Source organism: Dermochelys coriacea, chromosome 1 (assembly GCF_009764565.3).
Source record: "Dermochelys coriacea isolate rDerCor1 chromosome 1, rDerCor1.pri.v4, whole genome shotgun sequence".
Classification (NCBI taxonomy): domain Eukaryota; kingdom Metazoa; phylum Chordata; order Testudines; family Dermochelyidae; genus Dermochelys; species Dermochelys coriacea.
The window spans coordinates 82,641,413-82,666,189 of NC_050068.2; the positions used below are offsets into that span (position 1 = coordinate 82,641,413).

Genomic DNA, 24,777 nt, shown 5'->3' on the forward strand with positions numbered 1-24,777 from the left:
TTAAAACACAGAGGATTCCCCTCTAGGCAAAACTTTAAAGTTACAAAAAAACAGGAATAAACCTTCCTCTTATCATAGGGAAAATTCACAAGCTAAAACAAAAGATACTCTAATGCATTTCCTTGCTATTACTTACTATTTCTGTAATTTTAGATGTATCATTCAGTAGGAGCTGGATTACTTGCTCGGTCTCTCTCTTTGTCTCTGGAGAGAACAACAAAAGCACAAAACAAAAACCTTCCCCCACAGATTTGAAAGTATCTTCTCCCCTTATTGGTCCTTTTGGTCAGGTGTCAATCAGGTTATCTGAGCTTCTTAACCCTTTACAAGTAAAGGAGGGATTTTATGCTACCCTTAGCTGTACGTTTATGACAGAGGCTCAATGGAGAATCAGATGGAGTGTTTTGACCACTCAAAAAAACAGCCCATCATTGACCCTGTCAAAGAACCACTGCATTTTGATTTACATCAGAAAGACTGGTGCAGATTGAATCACATTCGGACATCTCATGGGAGATGTGGACAAACCTTTTTTAAATGGAAAATGAGGCAAACACCTGTATGCAACTGTGGTCACCAGGCACAAATAATGGAGCACATCATATCTGATTGTCCCCTTCATTCTTTCACCGGGGGTCTGAAGGACATTCACCAGCTCACTGCTGTAGCAATGTACTGGCTATCAAATCTAGATATAAATGTGCCGTTGTTGCTACCTACCCAAGCCATAAAAAAGAAGAAGATTTATAATACCTGTATTCCATGTTATAAGGTAATAGTTCATTGTTTGCTCTGTAACTGTAAATCATCAGTCAGGAGAGAAGAATTACCAAGTGTGAAATACCAGTTTGACACAGAAAGTGTTATCTCCTGCCCAACAAAAGAAGGCCCATCAACATCAGACAAGCCATCAGAGGACAAGAGACTTTGTCTTCCCCTTCACTCCCCAATGAAGAGGGGAGGAATTCAGTTGGACATCTCAACAGCTGAACTTGCAACATGAAGCAGAAGAGGGGAAGAAATAAAAGGCCTTAACAAGGAGAAACAATCTTTTATGCTGCATGGACTCTGATGGGCAAAGATTACTAAGCATAAGGAAAAGTTTGCAAGGGTTTGGCCTGGGTTAGCCCTAAAGGATATATAGAGTTTGTTTATTATAGAAGTTGTATTACCTTTTCAGACTTCAGACTGGAACTGAGTTATGTGTGTACATACGCTTACTTGCTTTAACCTTGAAAATAATAACTCTCATTTCCATTTCCTAGTTAAACTATCTAAAGATTTATTATTATAGGATTGGCTATAACCATTGTCTTTGGTGTGAGATCTAAGGAGCAATTGACCTGGAGTAAGTGACTGGTTCTTTAGGACTGGGATCAACCTGAATTTAGTTGTGATTTTTGGTGTAAGGGGCCATGTATCATAAAGGCAAGTTTGCCTAGGTGGCAAGATAGATCAGAGTATCCAAGGAGACTGGCTGTGACTTCATTTATAGGTTGTTACAGTGCTAGAGGAATTTACACTTGATACTTGGTTGGTGAAATCTAACTATAGAACTCTCAGACAATTCAGGGTCTGTGCCTTGCTTATTAAGTCTGACCTGAGGTTGGTACTCATGCTCTTGAGCCACTGTAGGACAGCTTGACATGGGCAATTCAATTAATTATTGTAGATTGGAAGATTCACCCAGTCACAACGAAACACAACTGTTTGAGGTTTATGGATCACATGGCCTCTTGCATCTATGTGGTTAAAAACCCCAGACTGCACTTCAGAACTCTGCAGGGCTGACTGGCATCAGTTACTCCCAGTAGTAAGAGTGCCTTCCCATGTCTTCACCTCCCTATATGGTGGACAGCTCCAGCCAGGTATGTGTAGGCATTCTTGTTTGCCCACCCACCACTGACTCTCATGCTAGTGACAGATGCTTCAGCTCTGGGATGGGGAGCCCACCTGGGTTCTCTACAAATGCAGGTCTGTGGTCCTCAGAGGTCTTTCATATCAATGTCAGAGAATTGAAAGCTGTTAGACTGGTGTGCCAAGTATTTCTATTGCGATGAGAAGAAACAGCCAGCTAGTCCTCACAGACAACATGATGGCAATGTTTTACCTCACTAAGCAGGGGGAAGCCTGCTGTTCTTCACTTTTTCAAGAAGCGACTCTGTTCTGGAAACTCTGTATTGCTAACTCAATAGATCTAGAAGTATCTTAGCTGCCAGGTCTATGAAATGACCCAGTAGACCATGTGAGCAGATAATTTCCAAATCACCAAATGTGGGGTCTTCCAAGGTGGTGGAGGTGTTCCTCAAGTGGACCCACTTGTAATAAAGTCCAATAAAGTATCAGCAGTTCTCTCCCTACAGGGTGACATCCCGGATTCCATAACATACATTTTTACTGATGTGATCAGGCAGGTTCCTTTGCTTTTTTCACCAATCCCATTTATTTACAAGGTATTGCAAAAGATGAGGCAGGACCAAGCCAGAGTCATACTTATAGCCCAAGCAAGGGCCCTTCAGCATTGGATCTCCACTCTCCTATCAATGTCGGTGAAACCTCCAATTTAACTTTCACTGGATTCAGCCCTAATCTCCCACAATCATAGTCACCTATTCTACCCTTCACTTAACTGCATGGATGTTCCATGACTAGAAACTAGAGAGCAGCCTTGCTTGAAAGACATTCAAGAAGTCCAGCTAAACTGTAGAAAGCCTTCTATGAAAGCTACTTACATTACTAAATGGAGGTGTTTCTTCATCTGGTCATCTTGCCAACATGGAGTAACACTAACCAGTTCTTCATATTTTGGACAACTTATTATACCTGAAACACTTTGCAGTTAGTTCCATCAAAGTACATCTGACTACTATTTCAGTGTTCCATCCTAAATTGGACAATCACTGTTTTCTCCAGTGACATGTCAACAAGGTTTTTAAAGGGCTAAGTCAAATTATCTCTTCAAGTGCAAGACCCCCAGGGATCTAAACTTAGTATTGCCAAGACTTATGGGTCCCCTATTTGAACTGTTGGCTACCTGCTTGCGCATCTATCAGTGAAAGTGACATTTTCAGCATCGATTACCTCAGCCAGAAAAGTCATGGAGCATTAATGTTGGGACTTCCATGTACAATCTTCTTTAAGGACAAGGTTTACCGGTGTCCCCATCTGTAGTTCATCCCAAAGTTTCTCACAAAACTGGGTGACTGAGGAACAAAATGGCAGATGAAATTCAATGTTGATAAATGAAAGGTAATGCACATTGGAAAACATAATAACAACAATACATATAAAATGATGGGGTCTAAATTAGCTGTTACCACTCAAGAAAGCGATCTTGGGAGTCATTGTGGATAGTTCTCTAAAAACATACACTCAATGTGCAGCGGCAGTCAAAAAAGTGAACAGAATGTTCGGAATCATTAAGAAAGGGATTGATAATAAGACAGAAAATATCACATTGCCTCTATATAAATCCATGGTATGCCCATATCTTGAATACTGCATGCAGATGTGGTTGCCCCATCTCAAAAAAGATATATTGGAATTGGAAAAGGTTCAGAAAAGGGCAATAAAAATGATTAGGGGTATGGAACGGCTTCCGAACGGGGAGAGATTAATAAGTCTGGGACTTTTCAGCTTGGAAAAGAAACGACTAAGGGGGGATATGATAGCAGTCTATAAAATCATGACTGTTTTGGAGAAAGTAAATAAAGAAGTGTTATTTACTCCTTCTCATAACATAAGAACTAGGGGTCACCAATTGAAATTAATAGGCAGCAGGTTTAAAACAAACAAAAGGAAGTATTTTTTCACACAATGCACAGTCAACCTGTGGAACTCTTTGCCAGCGGATGTTGTGAAGGCCAAGACTATAACAGGATTAAAAAAAAAACAACTAGTTAAGTTCATGGAGGATAGGTCCATCAATGGCTATTAGCCAGGATGGGCAGGGATGGTGTCCCTAGCCTCTGTTTGCCAGAAGCTGGGAATGGGCAACAGGGGATGGATCACTTGATGATTACCTGTTCTGTTCATTCCCTGTGGGGCACCTGGCATTGGCCACTGTCGGAAGACAGGATACTGGGTTAGATGGACCTTTGGTCTGACCCAGTATGGCCTTTCTTATGGTTTCCTCTTTCCACATCAATCAGCCATCTTATTTTCCTGTATTCTAGACAAACCCACATACAACCAGGAAGGAAGAGTGTTTGCATATCTTGGACATCAGAATAGCCTTCATGTTTTACATGGACAGAATCAGTCACTTTTGTAAGTCCTCCCAGCAATTTGTAGCAGTGATAGACAGAGAAGAGGTCAATGAGTCTCCACCCAAAGAATGTTGTCTTGGATCTCATTCCTGCATGCATATGTGCTACGACTTGGTTAATGTCACTCCATCCAACTGAGTCACAGCTCATTCAACTAGGTCACAATCGGCCTTGGCAGCTTTTTTGGCACAAGTTCCAATTGCAGACATTTGCTGAGTGGCAGCCTGGTCCTCTATCCACACATTTGCCTCCCATTATGTTATGGCTCAAGATTACAGAGATGATGCTAGGAGGGGATGAGTTGTTTTCCAATCTTTATTGTAACGGACTCCAATCCTGCCTCCAGTCTTGCAGCTTGTGAATCACCAAGAGTGGAATGCACATGTGCAATCACTTGAAGAAAAAAACTGTTACTAGCCTGTTCCATAATGGTTGTTTTTCAAGGTGTGTTGCACATGTCTATTCAACAACTCATCCTCCTTCCCCTCTCTATCAGAGTTACAGCAAGAAGGAACTGAATGGGGGATAGGAACAGCTCTGCTCTGCCCTTTAAACCCATGCACAGTAGCAAGCAACAGCTGAGGGAACTCTAGCTGCCCAACAGGTACCACTGAGGGGAAAAGTTTCCAGTGGCCATGCACTGGGCACACCAACACCAAGAATGAAATGGACATGTGCAACAAATCTCAAACAGCAGTTATAGAACAGGTTAGTAACGGTTTTCACTGGAGGACAGGTGTTGTTTGTTTGTATCTGACTGTCTGCCTGACTTGTACATTTCATTGCAGAAAGGTAGTCAGCTAAACTGAAGTGTATGTGCAGGGATCTACAGCAATCTAGTTTATATTAATGTTATTCCTATGATGCTACATGCGGGAGAAGTGGACGGGTTAGGTTTTGATACAGGTGAGGTTTTTCCGCCATGTAGAGGGCTATGGCTGGGAGCAAGCAGTTCCCAGGCTGACTGGGGGAAGCAGGCTCAGCTGTGGCCATGCCCCATTCAGGCCTCAGTTGGCTCTTATAAGAGGGCAGTGGGCCACGAGTAGAGAGTCTCCTCTAGCTCTGGAGGGAGACAGGCCTGGCTAATGGGGAGCGTACCAGAGTACCTGAGGTGGAGCAGGGCTGGGGGAAGGCCAGAGGAGCTGGGGAGCTCCGGCCTGGAAAACCCCCAGGCTGCAGGCCTAGTGTAAGGCTGGATAGGTACTGGGGTTGCAAGGGGCCGCCCAAAGGTAGGCAGAGGCAGCAGGTCCAAAGCCCCCCTTGTCTTTGATGACTGGCTTATATACTGCAGTCTGTCCCAGTGTGCAGGGGCTCAATGGTGACTGGCAGTAGCCAAAGTAGGGATAGTGGGTGGGGGTTCCCTGCAGAGGGGAGACTCAGAGACTGTGGGGGTATTGCCAGGGGGCAGTCCCCAAGGTAAAGGCGCACTGGCCTGTGAGCGGACACCAGCCTGTAGAGGGTGCTCCAAGGCTGGAAAAGCTAATTCCCTGGATAACCAGCAGGAGGCACCACAGCGGTAAGTCACCGCCCCGCTACACCCCCTATTGTACATCTGGGAAAACACTGCAAAAATATTCCATGTGTATTTATTCAAATTTAAAAATACATTTGCTTTGTCCATGCTTGTGCTTCTTTCATATTTGCTTGACACAAACATCTGAGCAATCATGTTTTACTGACTTGAATGCTTGCAGAAAGAAGTTTTAAACCCAGATGTTAGTCTTAAGGATAGCAAATTTAAAACTTGCCCATCCATGTATTTATACATATCTGCAGTAGCAATTAATTCAGTACTAACTTCTCCCATCTCTACAATGGCATGCAAACGTAATTTTTTTTGCACTGTTGAAGCAAGATGCTAGGCACTGTACTACTATTAAGCCCTTTTTCTTGTCCACTTCTAGAACATTCTGTGATACTTTGCATCGACAGCAACTTGCTCTTCCTTCTCATGTATAATAACCCTGAAATATGCCATCTTCAGATCAACCCTCTTCTCCAGAATACTCTGACATTATCTGCCTCAGATTTTAATTAGACAAACTGGACTATGTCCTGTGGATTCAAAAATGGTGCCTAGTCCCTGAAATTGGCAAAACATTGAATTCCCCATGGGACCTTGCTGTGCTCTTTCTTGCAGAAATGCCAGACTGTAATGTAATTTAATTGGTGCTAATGTGAGGACTGGCTCCTTGCATTTTCCTGAAACCTAGCCATATCCGTTGGCAGACACATTTCTCCTTCCTGTTCTTCTATGATGATTTCTTTAAACTGTGTGCTGATGGTATATGGCTAGGGTCTCTCTCTCTCTCTCTTTTAATAAATATGGTGAGAAATTAAATTGAAACCCTGCTAGTAAATCTTACAGTAGCCCAGCTTCCTAGCAATGATGGCTCTGGCAAGGTCTGTATGGCCTAGGGGGGAAATAAGTATAAAACTTTCTAAAACAGTCTAGTCTTGTTTATCTGTTTAATCTCTTCCTGAGAAATTTAAAGCCCCTGTTGCTTCTTCAAGCCCCCTTCCTGATAACGGTAGTTATGTTGATCCAATCAGATACCAGAACCAATACAAGACTTGCATAACCAATGGCAAGTAACTACCACAGCTCAAATTTCAAGTTAAAATATTTTTACAAATAAATTCAAATAAGTACTTTCATGGAAATCATGGCCTGCTTTAAAACATTCCATGGGTAAATAGATCTAGCAAATTATTTATTTCTCAGTTGTATTACATAGTTCAATAATGGGTCTGAATATCAACATACTTAGGATGCAAAATGAAGCTATGAAGAATGGAATGTTTTTTCACCTTTATTTTTGTGATCGTTGAGTGTTTGGGAATGGAAGAAGAAATGTGTGTTGCTTTTTGCTCTCTCTGGGTACTTATATTGAGATGGTAAAAAAAGTATAGTATTCTCTTTCTTTATTAGAAGAGAGAACTGATTTAGTTCTGCTCTCCAGCCATTTCAGAAGAGCTGTGATAAAACAGCATTAAAGATCTGAATTAAATTTACACAGACAAGGAAGTGTAGACATAAGGCTTTGAGCAGGAGGTTGGACTAGATGACCTCCTGAGGTTTCTTCCAACCCTAATCTTCTACGATTCTAAGGTTAGCACGTCTTTCTTTACTCACCGTTGACATAGCAGTAGTGACCAAAGACACGTTTTCTGTTTGGAAAGAATAGTATGTGATGATGGAATTAAAGACTGTATCATACTGCATTTGCACAAGGGGGAGGAATTAAGGTTGCACAGGCAACCTTAATACTGGAATTTCCTAACTTTTGAATGTGTCATTTGGGTACTAGAACTTTCTTTTAATGTAGGTGAGGTTTTCTTTTTAAAGTAATAGTGAAATAGAATGAAAGCCCCGGATTGTTTCAGTGCACTTTCAATCTGCAAACAATAATTCTCTTTAGAGGTGACTTCCTGTTACAATCAAGTTTCTCTGCAGAATCAATGACATCACTTATAAAACTTTCCACTATATATTTCTGTTGCTACAGCAATATGCAAGGCACTAGAATGCTATCCTTATGTCAACTGCATTTAGAACACACACCCCTCTTAAAATAATACTGAATTTGCAATAACTATTACTACCAATAGTCAGAAAATAGTCATGCCAACCAAGAGCTAAATTCAGAAGTAATAATCTTGCCAGCAAAAAGCAAAGTAAAATCTCCTTATTCTGTTCTAAAACAACCATAGAATCATAGGACTGGAAGGGACCTCGAAAGGTTATGTAGTCCAGTCCCCTGCACTTATGGCAGGACTAAGTATTATCTAGACCATCCCTGGTGGGTGTTTGTCTAACCTGCTCTTAAAAATCTCCAGTGATGGAGATTCCACAGCCTCCCTACACACATTATTCCAGTGCTTAACTAGTTAACAGTTCGGAAGTCTTTCCTAATGTCCAACCTAAACTGCCCTTGCTGCAATTTAAGCCCATTGCTTCTCCTATCCTAAGAGGTTGAGACCATTTTTTCTCCCCCTCCTTGTAAAAACCTTTTATGTACTTGAAAACTAATACGACTCTCATTAAAATATATTATTGACACTTTTTGTTTTAATTTTATGCTGAACAAAAACAGATGTCTGCTTAGAGTAAACACTAATATGATCAAAAAGACAATGGTAACTCATGCTGGTAGTGTAGGCCCCTGATTCAGGAGTTTGTGACAATCATCTGGTGTGGAATCACAGAGATCATCATGTAGAAAACAATAATTCCTCAAAATGTCCCTAACCATAATAGCAACCAATCGAAATGTGCCACCTCATCTACATCTACATTTAGCAATGATTTGTCTAACTCAGTAAAAAATTTCCAATTGCAACATCAAATTGTGTCAGAAGATTGGGAAATCAATGCAAGTAACTAGAAAAGGAGTACTTGTGGCACCTTAGAGACTAACAAATTTATTAGAGCATAAGCTTTCGTGAGCTACAGCTCACTTCATCGGATGCATTTGGTGGAAAAAACAGAGGGGAGATTTATATACACACACAGAGAACATGAGACAATGGGTTTTATCATACACACTGTAAGGAGAGTGATCACTTAAGATGAGCCATCACCAGCAGCGGGGGGGAAAGGAGGAAAACCTTTCATGGTGACAAGCAAGGTAGGCCATTTCCAACAGATAACAAGAACATCTGAGGAACAGTGGGGGGTGGGGTGGGGGGGAGAAATAACATGGGAAAATAGTTTTACTTTGTGTAATGACTCATCCATTCCCAGTCTCTATTCAAGCCTAAATTAATTGTATCCAGTTTGCAAATTAATTCCAATTCAGCAGTCTCTCATTGGAGTCTGGTTTTGAAGTTTTTTTGTTGAAGGATAGCCACCCTCAGGTCTGTAATCGAGATTGAAGTGTTCTCCGACTGGTTTTTGAATGTTATAATTCTTGATGTCTGATTTGTGTCCATTTATTCTTTTACGTAGAGACTGTCCAGTTTGACCAATGTACATGGCAGAGGGGCATTGCTGGCACATGATGGCATATATCACATTGGTAGATGTGCAGGTGAATGAGCCTCTGATTGTGTGGCTGATGTGATTAGGCCCTATGATGGTGTCCCCTGAATAGATATGTGGACAGAGTTGGCAACGGGCTTTGTTGCCTTAACAAAGCTATAAACGAGCTATAAACCTTAAAAGCAGCCATTTATTGCCACACACTGAAGTGATCAAACCAGCCAAAACTGGCAGGGCTATCCCCTAATAATCGAACTCAGTTGCCAGAGCAACAAGAAGATTCTATTACCACGACAACCAAATACACAACAAAATTTGGTTGTCTGAGTGATTGGCTGAACAAGAAGTAGGACTGAGTGTACTTGCAGGCTCTAACATTTTACATTGTTTTATTTTTGAATGCAGTTTTTTGGTACATAAGTCTACATTTGTAAATTCAACTTTCATGATAAAGAGATTGTACTACAGTACTTGGGTGAATTGAAAAATACTTTCTTTTGCTTTTTACAGTGCAAATACTTACAATAAAAATAAATATAAAGTGAGCACTGTGCACTTTGTATTCTGTGTTGTAACTGAAATAATTATATTTGAAAATGTAGAAAACATCCACAAATATTTAAATAAATGGTATTCTATTATTAACAGTGAGATTAATCATGATTATTTTTTAATCACTTGACAGCCTTACAAAAGAGTTAGAAAAAATGTCAAAAGTGAAGTTCACATACAATTTTCAAAACATCAATTTAAAATTCCTCTTCTGTGTTTTTAATTTATTTATTTTTAAAAGCAGACATCCCAGAAGAATCCTATGCTGGGGTAAGATGTAAAAGTTATACATGTCTGGAACAGTGCTTTCTTTTAGAGAAGTTAAGGGAAACAAATCAATCCTATAATGGGAAGCTTGCTCTGATCTTTTCCATGGAGTGGCTATTGATATTCCATAATAAATTTAAACTACATTTAAAATTAACCACAATATTTTTAAATATAAATACCCACCAAGTTAAAATCTGATATCTTCCAGCCCAGATAAGAATTAAAGTTAGTTTAAGTTTGGTTGAAAAAATATATACATGTTGTAAAGAAAGAGCCTGATTAGCAAGTAGAAGGAAGGCCTGAAAATAAGTGATAAGGCCAGAAGAAATGAATTGGGGATGATGTCTGGTTCAAAAAATAACTAATGAAATAAGGGGAAGCTTCTAAAAAGAAGGCCTTTGACTAATAGGGGTGACTGCAGATGATTTTCAATTAGACAAAAAATCTTTCTTAAAAGGAACCAACATGGATCTTCCCACCCCACAGACCAGTGTTATCTCCTATATGAATCAAGGTACAATAAAAAAGATGTTGGTCAGAAAGAGGGAGGGTAAGGAGGAAAGGCATTGGAAAGAAAGGAGGTTGTAAATCTTATCTGGATTAAGACTGGAAATAAGGGTGAACTGTCTCAAATTAGTTTTTAGCTGAAGTCAGTAATGGCAATGATATCACTTTTTTTTTTAAGAGTATAAAAAGTAAACTCTTAAAGAGTTCATTGTTAATACCTGCTTAACTATGTTGGAGCTGACCAATATGGGTCTAAGTACCACTGCGTTTAGCTGTTTGTAAGTATCTTAATCAAATGTTTATAAATGTTTTTTGTTACTGTTTGGATGCAATAAATTGCTTATTAGTTAAGGCATGTTTAGAGCAATAGCATAAAATACCATTTGGATTTAATACATAAATTTATGGTTAAATTGGTGTTTGGTGATTTCTTGTATTATTAATAATTTCAAATATTAATAATTCCAACAATGTTACATTTCCCATTGGAACTCTGGTAAAACTTCTCTTTCCATAAAGCGTGCTTCTAATGGCATAGAGGCAGCAGATACTGAACCTTAAACCTAAGCTGAATATCCCTTCCCTGTGACATCTGGTAGTGTAGTTCAGTGATTTGACAGTCAAATCACTAAAAACTCAATACACTAGTCTGTATACACTATTCATAAATTCAATAACATGACCTTTAGTACTAAATCCTTCTCTTAGGCTAGAGTAGTTAAACACAGACATCCTCGTTATGCATGGAAGTGAAGAGGAAGTAGAAGAACATCCTGATAGGAAAATAACCTCATTAGCCAATTTCTAAACTATACTCTAGTCTCAACTTCATTTTCATGTTGTTAAGACCCCCTGATGAATGAAAAAGTTCCTGAATGAGGACTACCATAAACAATAAAATAGGTGGTAATAACTTGATGTGACAATGTAAAAGGAATTTATTTATGCACAGGTTCTTGGCCTGGAGATCATGATCACCCTCCATTTTCATTATAGCTGGATGGGAAAATTGTTTCAAAATATCTTCATACAAGAATATTAAAGGAATTGGCACCTGACATTGCAAGCCCATTAGCAAGAATTTTTAATGAATCTGTAAACTCAGGAGTTGTACCAAATGATTGGAGAATTGCTAATATCGTTCCTATTTTTAAGAAAGGAAAAAAAAAGTGATCCGGGTAACTACAGGCCAGTTAGTTTGACATCTGTAGTATGCAAGGTCCTGGAAAAAATTTTGAAGGAGAAATTAGTTAAGGACATTGAAGTCAATGGTAAATGGGACAAAATACAACGTGGTTTTACAAAAGGTAGATCGTGCCAAACCAACCTAATCTCCTTTTTTGAAAAGGTAACAGATTTTTTAGATAAAGGAAATGCAGTGGATCTAATTTACCTAGATTTCAGTAAGGCATTTGATACCGTGCCACATGGGGAATTATTAGTTAAATTGGAGAAGATGGGGATCAATATGAACATCAAAAGGTAGATAAGGAATTGGTTAAAGGGGAGACTGCAACGGGTCCCACTGAAAGGCGAACCAATCATTTTGGGACCAATCTTATTTAATCTTTTTATTACTGACCTTGGCACAAAAAGTGAGAGTGTGCTAATAAAGTCTGCAGATAATACGAAGCTGGGAGGTATTGCCAATTCAGAGAAGGATCGGGATATTATACAGGAGGATCTGGATGACCTTGTAAACTGGAGTAATAGTAATAGGATGAAATTTAATAGTGAGAAGTGTAAGGTTATGCATTTAGGGATTAATAACAAGAATTTTAGTTATAAGTTGGGGACGCATCAATTAGAAGTAAGGGAAGAAGAGAAGGACCTTGGAGTATTGGTTGATCATAGGATGACTATGAGCTGCCAATGTGATATGGCTGTGAAAAAAGCTAATGCGGTTTTGGGATGCATCAGGAGAGGCACTTCCAGTAGGGATAAGGAGGTTTTAATACCATTATACAAGGCACTGGTGAGACCTCACCTAAAATATTGTGTGCAGTTCTGGTCTCCCATGTTTAAAAAGGATGAATTCAAACTGGAGCAGGTACAGAGAAGGGCTACTAGGATGATCCGAGGAATGGAAAACTTGTCTTATGAAAGGAGACTTAAGGAGCTTGGCTTGTTTAGCCTAACTAAAAGAAGGTTGAGGGGAGATATGATTGCTCTCTATAAATATATCAGAGGGATAAATATAGGAGAGGGAGAGGAATTATTTAAGCTCAGCGCCAATGTGGAAACAAGAACAAATGGGTATAAACTGGCCACCAGGAAGTTTAGACTTGAAATTAGACGAAGGTTTCTAACCATCAGAGGAGTGAAGTTTTGGAATAGCCTTCCAAGGGAAGCAGTGGGAGCAAAAGATCTATCTGGCTTTAAGATTTTACTCGTTAAGTTTATGGAGGAGATGGTATGATGGGATAATGTGATTTTGGTAAGTAATTGATCTTTAAATATTCAGGATAAATAGGACTAATCCCCTGAGATGGGATATTAGATGGATGGGATCTGAGTTACCCAGGAAAGAATTTTCTGTAGTATGTGGCTGGTGAATCTTGCCCATATGCTCAGGGTTTAGCTGATTGCCATATTTGGGGTCGGGAAGGAATTTTCCTCCAGGGCAGATTGGAGAGGCCCTGGAGGTTTTTCGCCTTCCTCTGTAGCATGGGGCCTGGGTCACTTGAGGGAGGCTTCTCTGCTCTTTGTACTCTTTAAACCACAATTTGAGGACTTCAATAGCTCAGACATAGGTGAGGTTTTTTGTAGGAGTGGGTGGGTGAGATTCTGTGGCCTGCATTGTGCAGGGGGTTGGACTAGATGATCAGAATGGTCCCTTCTGACCTTAGTATCTATGAATCTTCTGTTCTAACGTGCAGTTGTCATAGTATGGAAAAAGTTGAGAACTACTGCTTTATGGTGAGATTTTTTTTTTAAAGGCATGAAGGGCAGATATGTCCTTGATTAAAACTCAGTGGGAGTTGGGCATCTGTCCTTTGTGTCTTTGCCCATGTCTACACTACCACTTATGTTGGCAAAATTTGTTGCTCGGGTGGGTAGGGTGTGTTTGAAAAAAAAAAAACAACCCCCTGAGCAACATACGTTTCATCAGCATAAGTGGTAGTGTGCACAGTGCTATATTATCAGGAGAGCTTATCCTGCTGACATAGCTATCGCTGCTCATTGCGGGGTGATTTATTATGTTGATAGGAGAGCTCGTCAGCATAGAATGGCTATATGAGAGATCTTACAGTGGTGCAGCTGCATTGGTACAGCTGTGCTGTTGTAAGATCTCTAGTGTAGACACAGCCTTTGAAAATCTCCCACTTAAAATATTAACATGTGCACCAAGTATTCATGAGAGACAGTCCCTATTATTTTTCAACTCTGTCCCTCTATAGAGTCCTTAGACCAGTGCATAATACTAGAATTAAAAGAAAGTCCCTATTTTTCTCCACTAATGTCCCAATATCTAGCTTTCCAATTTAGTAGTTACGAATTTGGCTTTCCATAATTCGTTTAATGATTAAGGTCAGCAAGTGGCTGTAATTAAAAACAGTGATTTTATGCAACTGGGCCTACACCATAAAAATTAATCATATTTGCCCAGATCAGTCCAACATGTTTTTTCCACAACTGATATTAGAAATGGTTCTTGGTTGGCATGGTCAAGGTGAATGCATGTGGGTATGTGCAAGAGAAATCTTTTCTCTACAAGAAGGAAAAGGCTTAATTTTCCATTGTTTCACACTTTGTGTAGTCATTTACCCCTGTGGGAAAAGGTGTTTGAATGTGATAGGTAGTACATGTGAATGGAAAATTCTGTTAGGATGGTGTTGTACAGGTGTGAATGACTACACAAGATCCAGGACCCCATCTGCATGAGATATAGGGTGTGAAACACTTTAACTCCGATTCTCCCTCACTGTGTTGAGAATCCAGTGCTTAGTGGAGGTAACCTGAACAAACTGTACTGAAACCAAACATATTTTGAGCCCTGTTACTACTGGGGAGAGGAGGGAGTGCAAATCGTGTTAAAAGTAGCATAGGTGCTGACTCTGTGGGTACTCCAGGGTTGGAGCACCCACAGGGAAAAAATGGTGGGTGCTGAGCACCCACCGGCAGCCTCCCCATTAGCTTCCCCCCACCCCCTCCCAATGCCTCCCATCCACCACAATCTGCTGTTTGTGGCATGCAGGAGGCTCTGGGGGGAGGAGGGAGGAGCAAGTATGCGGCGTGCTTGGGAGAGGGGGTGGAACTGGGCGTGAAGAGGCGGGGTGGGGTCTTGGGGGGGAAAGGGGTGGAGTGGGGGCGGGACCTGGGGCTGTGGGTCTAGCACTCCTCACACTTTAGAAAGTCAGCACCAGTGAAAAGTAGGGTTGCCACCTCTGAGGTACAAAAAAATAGGACATCCAGGCTGCTCCTGAGCCCATAAAACTGGACAGCTGGCAGTATGTATTGAGTACCTTTACAGATTTTACAGGACATCTCCCCCCCCCCCCAAAAAAAGCCTTGGAAAAGGTAGCAACCCTAGTTAAGAAGGGGGTGCCACGTGGACGTGACTGTACTGAAAGGGACTGGGGATGGCTGGGCCATAGGGTGAGTCTCAGCATGCCATCCCGCATGACTCCCAGTGCAGCACATGTATTTGCAACCTTGCCAACTCTAGCCATGACTGTCACAATAATTGGTAAAAAGAAAAGGAGTCCTTGTGGCACCTTAGATGATGCTACATGATGCAACTAATGAAGTGAGCTGTAGCTCACGAAAGCTTATGCTCAAATAAATTTGTTAGTCTCTAAGGTGCCGTAAGTACTCCTTTTCTTTTTGCGAATACAGACTAACTACTCTGAAACCTGTCACAGTAATTGGTGTCTTTCTTAAAGCCCCAGCACCTGTGAGTAAGTGAACATCTCAGCTTTCATTTTTCTAAAAAAGGTATGCCCTTATGATTGTAGGAAATAAAAATTCAAGCAATCCCAGTAACAAAGGGTCAGAAACCACAAAGCAAGTGTGTGCGTGATGGAGGGCTGGGCTGTGAAGGGCACAGGTTTGTGTGTATATAGGCCACTGATGTATGTGAATAGGGTGACCAGATGTCCTGATTTTATAGGGACAATCCCGATTTTGGGGGCTTTTTCTTATATAGGCTCCTATTACTTCCTGCTGTCCCGATTTTTCACACTTGCTGTCTGGTCACCCTGTATGTGAAGGGTACAGATGTGTACATGTAGGGAGCTGGGCTGGAAGGCACAATAAGGAGCTGAAAGAAAAGGAGGACTTGTGGCACCTTAGAGACTAACAGATTTATTTGAGCATAAGCTTTCGTGCGCTACAGCTCACTTCATCGGATGCCTGATCTGTGTGCCTGTGGCACGGGTGTGGGTAAAGGGCTGGGCTGAGGGGCACTGATGTATGCATCTGTGTGTAGGGAGCTGGCCTGGGGCCCAGCAGTGTGTGTGTGTCGGGGAGTCGAGGGGGGGGGGACAGGGGTGTGTAAGGGACGGGGAGGGGCACGTGTGTGTGTGCGAGGGACACAGGTGTGTTGGTTTCAGAGTAGCTGGTGTGTAACACAGGGGCCCCGGGGCGACGTGTATCCGCCCCCCCCCCCCTTATTATGCGCCTCACGGGGGGAGGCGGCGGCGGCCTCACCTCCGTGCTCCTCCGCCGGGAAGGGGCTGTCGCGCCCCGCCCCCGGAAGGCGGGTGGTGACGGAGCGAGGAGGCCGGCTCCGGTGGAGAGGCAGCCGCATCCGGAGGGGGAAGGCAGGGCCGGGCCCGGCCGCGAGGGGCGGAGGATCCGGGGTAGGGCCGCGCCACTCTGTCCCCGCGGGCGGCCGCGATGGATCACCACCAGCCCGCCAGCCGCTACCAAGTGGTGAGTGAGCGGCCCGGCTCCTTCCGCCGCGCGGGGGAGCTCACCGCGGCCACTTCCCCGGCGGCGGCGGCGGCGGCGTCGGGGCCTGTGGCCGGAGCCGGGGAGCTCGGCCGCTGCCCGAGCCTTTCTGCCCCGGCTGTGGAGGGACGCGGAGCTCCCGCCCCAGGCTGGGCGCAGGGAGCCCGCCCCCGGGGGGGCCCGGAGGAGCCGGCCTGGGTCGGTGTCGCTGATGTGCTGTCTTGCGGCCGGGGCGGAGGGGGGGGTGGGTCATTCACAGCTTCCGCGCGGGTGGGGACGCTGGGAGGCCTGAGCGACACGGCTCCGCAGCGCTTCACCTTGATCCCCTCTCGTGCCCCGGCGGCCGAGTGGCTGGCACGTAGGTGGTCCACGCCCAACCGAGCTGGGCCACCCTCCCCCGGGCTCCTGAACGGCCTCGTTTTTTGGAGAGTTGGGGGGAGGGTGGCTTCAGCGCTTCTGAAAGTTAAATTGCAGGCCGATGTCTCCAGTCGTTGCTCGACAAAGGTTTATCCAAAGCGGGAGTGAATCTGAGATTAGTGGTTTCAGAGGAGCAGCCGTGTTAGTCTGTATTCGCAAAAAGAAAAGGAGGACGTGTGGCACCTTAGAGACTAACAAATTTATTAGAGCATAAGCTTTTGTGAGCTACAGCTCGCTTCATCGGATTTTTTTCCACCAAATGCATCCGATGAAGTGAGCTGTAGCTCACGAAAGCTTATGCTCTAATAAATTTGTTAGTCTCTAAGGTGCCACAAGTACTCCTTTTCTTTTTGAGATTAGTGATTTATTTTTACATCTGCCTGGCGTTGAAAACATGGAAGGGAAATGAAGCGGGACGGGGGGATTTCAGCAGAGGCCTTGCGTTTTGATCCCCCTCGTTTATAAAAAGGGGAGAGGGTTGCTGGTAGAGCATTCTTCATACGGGCCCCTTCCTTTTGAAATGCCCCATTGCTCCAGGGTCTGAAATAGGCTTAACCTTCTCAGCGTACTGTAATCTGAACAGCATTGGCAGAGGGCGGAAGTTGTTGAAAGTGTAATTCGTGTGGGAGGAGTTGGAATTTGATAGATCTGTGTACGATGGAAGGCCGAAGCATTAGTTAACTTCTTTTGCATGTCCTTTTGTTTTTTAAATATGAATAAGGTGCCCCAATTTTTGGATGAGTGTCCTTTTGGGTGGATTCAGAGTAGCAGCCGTGTTAGTCTGTATTCGCAAAAAGAAAAGGAGTACTTGTGGCACCTTAGAGACTAACAAATTTATTAGAGCATAAGCTTTCGTGAGCTACAGCTCACTTCATCGGATGCATGCTGTAGCTCACGAAAGCTTATGCTCTAATAAATTTGTTAGTCTCTAAGGTGCCACAAGTACTCCTTTTGGGGGGAGTTTCTATGAGTGAAATTGAACTATGTCTTGTGTTTATTTCAAATAGCTCACCACATCAAATACCTGAAAATGACTACATAAAGGTTAAGTAAATGAATTTTGAAATTATAGCAATATTTGCTATTAACTTCATTAAACTTTTTTACATTAAAATAGTGTGCACTGAAGTTGGATTAGGTCACAGTGAGAATAATATGCTTAATTTGTAGTATATACTAACAAGATCATTTTGATAGTGCTATTGTAGTGTCCTAGGAAGAACCATGACTGTTTGTCATATTTTAGCCTGTTCATCAGCATGCAGATCTGACACTATCAACTGGATTCTCATACAATTGTGTATATATTGTAATGGCTCCAAAGAGTGGAAGAACCAAAACTGTTTTAGATTTACTGTACAATATTGGCATCTTGCCCACATTTATTAGAGCATAAGCTTTCGTGGACTACAACAGCCCACTTCACTGGATGCATAGAATGGAAAAGATAGATAGATAGATACATATTACACACACACACAAGTTGCCATACAAACTGTGAGAGACTAATTAAGATAGAAACTTTTGTAGTGATAATCAAGATGGCCCATTTAGACAGTTGACAAGAAGGTGTGAGGTTACTTAATTTAGGGAAATAGATTCAATATGTGTAATGAGCCAGCCACTCCCAGTCTCTATTCAGATCCCCAACCTGAAGCAAATACTCTCCAGCAACCACACAACAAAAACACTAACCCAGGAACCTGTCCTTGTAACAAAGCCTGATGCCAACTTTGTCCACATATTTATTCAAGTGACATCATTATAGGACCTAATCACATTAGCCACACCATCAGGGGCTTGTTCACCCACACATCTACCAATGTGATATATGCCATCATGTGCCAGCAATGCCCCCTGCCATGTACGTTGGCCAGACCGGACAGACTCTATGCAAAAGAATAAATAGACACAAATATGACATCAGGAATCATAACATTCAAAAACCGGTAGGAGAACTCTTCAACCTCTCTGGCCACTCAGTAAAAGATTTAAGGGTGGCAATTTTGCAACAGAAAAGCTTCAAAAACAGACTCCAAGGAGAAACTGCTGAGCTTGAATTAATATGCAAACGAGATACCATTAACTTGGGTTTGAATAGAGACTGGGAGTGGCTGGGTCATTACGCATATTGAATCTATTTCTCTAAGTTAAGTATCCTCACACCTTCTTGTCCACTGTCTAAATGGGCCATCTTGATTATCACTAAAGTTTTTTTTTTTTTTTTTTTCCCCCCCTGCTGATAATAGCTCATCTTAACTAAGTAGCCTCACAGTTTGTATGGCAACTTCCAATTTCTCTCTCTCTCTCTCTCTCTCTCTTTGTGTCTGTCTGTCTTCTTACTATATGTTCCATTCTATGCATCCACTGAAGTGGGCTGTAGCCCACAAAAGTTTATGCTCTAATAAATTTGTTAGTCTCTAAGGTGCCACAAGTACCCCTGTTCTGTTCTTTTCTCTCTTAGGACACCTGTGATTGGTAATGCTCTCTACACGTCCTTTTCTGTCCTCACTTTTGCTGTGCTGTGAACAACTGGTTAGCATTTTGTCATCCTTATCCTATGGGGATATATGACATTGGCCAATTGTCACCCTTTTTTTTTTCCCATACTTTTTCTCCCCTCAGTAGCTTGTAAACTGCAGTCTTATTGGTTGAAGTGCTTTACAATTCTAAAATCTTATTATGAACGTGAACAGTGCTGCTATGCCCTTCCTGTTTCATCCCTTTGTGTCCTTTTTCCTGCTCTGTTCATTGTTAGGCAATTGAAGGGAGACATCAACCCTAGTTTCAGAGTAGCAGCCGTGTTAGTCTGTATTCGCAAAAAGAAAAGGAGAATAGTAGAACTGCAAATATATAGAACTAGAGCTGCCAAGCAATTAAAAAAATTAATTGCATGATTTAAAAAAATCAGTGGTGTAATTAAACCCTAAGAGAATACCATTTAAATATTTTTGGATGTTTCTACATTTTTCAAATATATTAATTTCAATTACAACACAAAATGCAAAGTGTACAGTGCTCACTTTATATTTATTTTTGATTGCAAGTATTTGCACTGTAAAAAATCTAAAGAAATAGTATTTTTTTCAATTCACCTAATAAAGTATTGTAATGCAATTTCTTTATCATGACAGTTGAACTTACAAATGTAGAATTTATATAAAAAAAACTGCCTTCAAAAATAAAACAATGTGATACGTTAGAGTCTGCAAGTCCACTCAGTGGGACATAAGTGCTTAAGTCTCTTGAGGAATCTTTAAAAAATTTTTAGCACCCCAGGAGCACCCCTTAGTTATTATGAGGTTCAGTTGTCCCTGATGAACATGCTTTCCCACCTGCAACCCACAGAGTGGGAAGCTAGGAGATTTAACCAAAGCATAACCCTCTATTAGGAAGGTTCCATTTAGCTTATAAAACCTGTTGCAGTCTGCCATCTCGGAGTCACATAAAACCACATATGGGAGTTAGGGATGATGCTCTGGCTGCTGGGTCACGTGTGTGGGACGTCAGGCTCTAAGTACAGGATGCTATGCAGGGTGTAGGCTACTGATGATGGCTGTGTTTTACCCACATTCATTACTCACTACATTTTCTAAATAATGTATCTATATTGATGAAAGTCATTGTATAAATGCGAGATCATTTTTCTGCAAGGTACATGCATCTGAACCTCTTGATGTTACAGTACAGGGAGGTGTGATTTAGAAAACCTAACACCGTCCATAGTGCATTAAAAGATTTAAAAATGTTATTTTTTCGCTTTGCATGCAGTTGATATCCATCTAAACAAACTTTCTTTCCAACTTCTTCACATGCTAAATTTTCTCAGTCATCTTTTCCATTCTGTGAGATTGTGCATCTTTCTGTATCATTACAATATGTTGAGTGCTTGTAGGGTTTTTGGTTTCTAAAACATGCATCCAGTGCAAACTCTGGCTATATTTGCAACTAATTAAAATACCACGTTAGAAATAATAAAATACATCAACGTTAGTTCAGCTTCTTCAGTTTGTCAGCATGCATGCACTCAAATGAAAGTGGACCTACTCAAGAAACTCGTAAGAAGCCTTAGTCAAGTCTCCTCTTCTTTCCCTCCCTCACCCCAGCACCCCATGGCACTGAGCCTAAAATTTGAGTGCCAGAGAAAGATATTGGCTTTCCATTTTTTATTGCTTTATTTTTTTTATTTATATATACAGAGAGAGAGAGAGAGGTTGTTTACATTAGCAATTTTGATCCTGTCAATCTTGGAGACCCTTTAGATGACTGGTATCACGGAATAGATCAAGCTAATTATATAATGATATTCCACTTTTTTTTTTTCCATTGACGCAGTTGTTATACAGTAGATACAAGGTCTTGCTGCAAACAAGCAAGAGCAACCACTGCTTACAAGCAACATTTCCCCTGGGAACACGTTTCCCTACTGTGAGTTCTTGACATTCCCTCTCTCCCCTAGGAGCAACAGCCACTTGGGAGCAACATAGTGAAAGGGCACCGATATGTTGCTACTGTTGAGTGTCTGCTGTACCATAAATTGAAGATAGTGTTTTACTTTTAAACACGTGTTTAAAAACAGTGAAACACTGCCACATCCCACTGACAACCTTTACTGTCTCCATTGTAATGCCTAAGACAATCAGTCAAACTGACATTTTTAATGAGTATAAATCCACTGTCCGTTGAAGGTGAAATTTTCTTCAGTGCAGTGGACTTGTGCAAGACTTTTTGTCCCCATGTTATATAGCACTGAACTACTAATGTAGTGAGATGAGTTATACCCTCAAAGAGCAGACCTCTTTCATACTAGCTCAGTCTGGAATTTAGTGCTGTACTAAGAACTGAAATACCTAGAGTAACTTTTTAAAAATGAGAAAATTAGTTGATGTAACCATGAATGGACAATACTTTCAGCTGCAAGTAAAAGCATCTTTTTTGTTTAATGGCTTGAGTAGGTACATTTTTGTTTGAGAAACTTTAATCAGTTTTTTACCCCACAATTGAAAAAGACCGTCTCGTTAGCGCATGAAGGAAGATAGCTATCAAATTTCCTCTTGATATAACCTCAGATGGGGCAGAGGGTGCTATTTTAAATTTCTTAAAATATAAACAGCAGATTCTGTTTGACCTACTGTTTAACTTTTTGATGTGTACATAATTTCATTTGTAAGCTAAAATTACAGAAGTATATGGTTTTTATATGCATGGTAAACTTATTATTTTAAATTCTTGAGGTAATGCATGTCTTAGCTTGACCATGTACACCTGACAGATCAGGCAAATGGAGTGTGTGACAAAGCTCTGTACTTGCCTCCATGGGTCCCACGTTTCCTGGCGGATTTTACTAGCCTCAGAGGCTCACCGTGACCCTGCACATAACCCTTCTATCTCTAGAGACAAGGGTCACAGTCTATTGAGCCATTTTCATCATAAGCCAGCGAGGGAGGTGAGGAGAAGTTATCCTTTCTTGCACGGTCTCCGTTGTCTCCCAGTCTCAGTGATTAATCGGGCGAAGATGCAGGGGGGAGCCCAGGCCCACCATCTACTCCAGGCTCCACCCCAGGGACCCTAATAGTGTCAGCTATGGTAGCTGACCTTTTAGAAACATGATATGTACAATTCCCTGGGCTACTTCCCCCCCAGCAGCCCTCACTTCCTCAAGCTCCACTTCACCCTTACCTCAGGGCCCCCTTCCTTGTGCCTGATATGGTGTGTACTACTCAGTCTCTCCAACAGCACAACTTCCTCCCACAGCTCCTGACATGCACACCCACCTGACTGACTGGGATGCTTTGAACTAGTTTCAGCCAGCCCCTGATTGGCTTCAGGTGTCCCAATCAACCTAGTGTTCTCCCTGCCTTCTGGAAAGTTCTTAATTGGCCCCAGGTGTCTTAATTGACCTGGAGCAGCTGCCATTTCACTTATTCTGGTACCAGGGATTTGTTTAGCCTGGAGCTAATATATCTATCTCCCACTACTTTTCTATACCTCTACCCCAGGCCTGCTGGACCTTTTAATTGGACCCCTGCCCCGTGGACCCAACCGACCCCCCCCCCCCCCACCCCTTCACTTTAAGCCAACTGCATGAGATGCAGCCGGTCTGCTTTCAAACCGTGCCAAGAAAACATCTTTACACGCTCATGTTCCACACCCTTCACGCCCTCACCCTTGTGTCCCGTCCCGATACAAAATGGCAGGACCTCCTGCCACCTTTGGAGGGTGAGGAGCCCTGGTGGGCCAGCCTATATTCCGTCTTAGTCCCAAGGTCCGCCAGGGATGTCAGTTGGCGGCTCCTTCACGGAGCCCTGAGCACGGGTGTGTACTTGGCGCGGTTCACCTCAATCCCAGACATTTGCCCCTTTTGTGGTGTGAGGGAAACCCTGGCACATATATACCTGGAGCGTGCCAGGCTGCAGCCCCTCTTCCGGCTCCTCACCAATATTTTATTATGCTTTAGGTTGCACTTTTCCCCTCACCTTCTTATTTATGCACTCCCTATCCGTGACCCCACAAAGTCACGGGATGTCCTGGTCAACCTCCTCCTGGCCCTAACTAAAACGGCCATCTATAAAACCAGAGTGAGGAGGTTGGCCGATGGAGTCTCCTGTGACTGTGGGGCCTATTTCCGATCCTCAGTCCGTTCACGTATCTGGGCAGAGTTCCTCTGGGCGGCGTCCTCTGACTCCCTTGATGCCTTTGAGGAGCAGTGGGTGCTGTCCGGGGTTCTCTGCTCGATGTCCCCGTCCGGTTCCCTTCGTTTGACCCTTTGACCACACTCCTGTCCCTGTTATTTCATTAGTCCCCCGAAGTTAATTGGAATCTAGGTCCTGTGGATCCCCCTTCTAGGCTGGGGGGGATCCTTTAGCAGTGGACGGGCTTCGCCCACCCACTTCCCGGATCCCAAAAGGACTACTTTTCTATAGCCATCTGGCCTTGCCCCGTCACTAGTGGTACATTTCTACTTTGACTAATCCAGTAAATTGAGCAATATAAACCAAGAAGCAAAATAAATCTGAGTTCCTCCACTGTTCTGGGTTTCTCACCTTCATGTTCCCCAAACTTTTTATTGTGAAATGCAAGTGCTCATTGACCTCCAGTTCCTTTTTGAATCGTCAGTCTGTTCAATAACGAGCCAATGTATGCCTTGGGTCATTGTGAAAGATAAGGTCCACTGCTTTCTTATGGTTGCATCATACCTTATTTTTGGTGGTATTGTAGTGCCTAGAAGTCCCAGTCATAGACTGGAATACTTGTGGCACCTTAGAGACTAACAAAGGTGCCACAAGTACTCCTTTTTCTTTTTTGCGAATACAGACTAACACGGCTGCTACTCTGAAACCAGTCATAGACTGGGATCCCTTGTGCTAGATGTACAAATACAGAACAAAAAGACGGTTCCTGTCCCAAAAAGCTTACAATCTAATATGTCACAATCGGGTATGAATGCATCTAAAAGAATAACACCAGCGATAACTGTGAAAGGCTTGAATTATTCTTTTTCCAAATTATTTGCTGGTGATTAAGTATTCTTAATACTGACTGGCAAACCCATTGGCTAAAAATGATAAAGTGTAACATTGTGACATACCATATATTTTCTCAATTATTAGTATCTTTTCAAAGGTGATGGTTTTATGCAGGGTAGATTTGATTTAAATCACTAGTCAGGAAGACTTAATTTAATCATTGATTTCTACATAAAAGTGCATTCTTGTTGGTTGTTATAACTTTAACACACTTCACAACTCAGATGTAGGTTTTGTTTTCAGAAGGTACACGCTATACATTTTTAAAGTGATTTATTTTGAAAACTTTTCAGATTAGTTTTACAGCTATATCAGAAAATGAATGATTAGTTATTTCATTTACCAAAGGTAATTGACA

The 24,777-nt window shown here is 42.1% G+C and overlaps 1 protein-coding gene across 3 annotated transcripts in view; it reads left to right on the forward strand.

Annotated features, from left to right (window-relative positions):
* Window positions 1-16,267: 16,267 nt before the first annotated feature.
* The window catches only part of NDFIP2 (Nedd4 family interacting protein 2), a 68,094-nt gene continuing 59,584 nt past the window's right edge, over window positions 16,268-24,777 (forward strand). For 2 of the 3 annotated variants that reach the window (XM_038405952.2, XM_043504649.1), the window contains exon 1: window positions 16,291-16,458. In XM_038405952.2, coding sequence (XP_038261880.1) covers window positions 16,423-16,458 — 36 coding nt within the window. In that variant the 5' untranslated portion in view covers window positions 16,291-16,422. Of the gene's footprint in view, window positions 16,459-24,777 lie in introns of all 3 variants that reach the window. The other variant, XM_038405944.2, reaches the window with a different exon arrangement.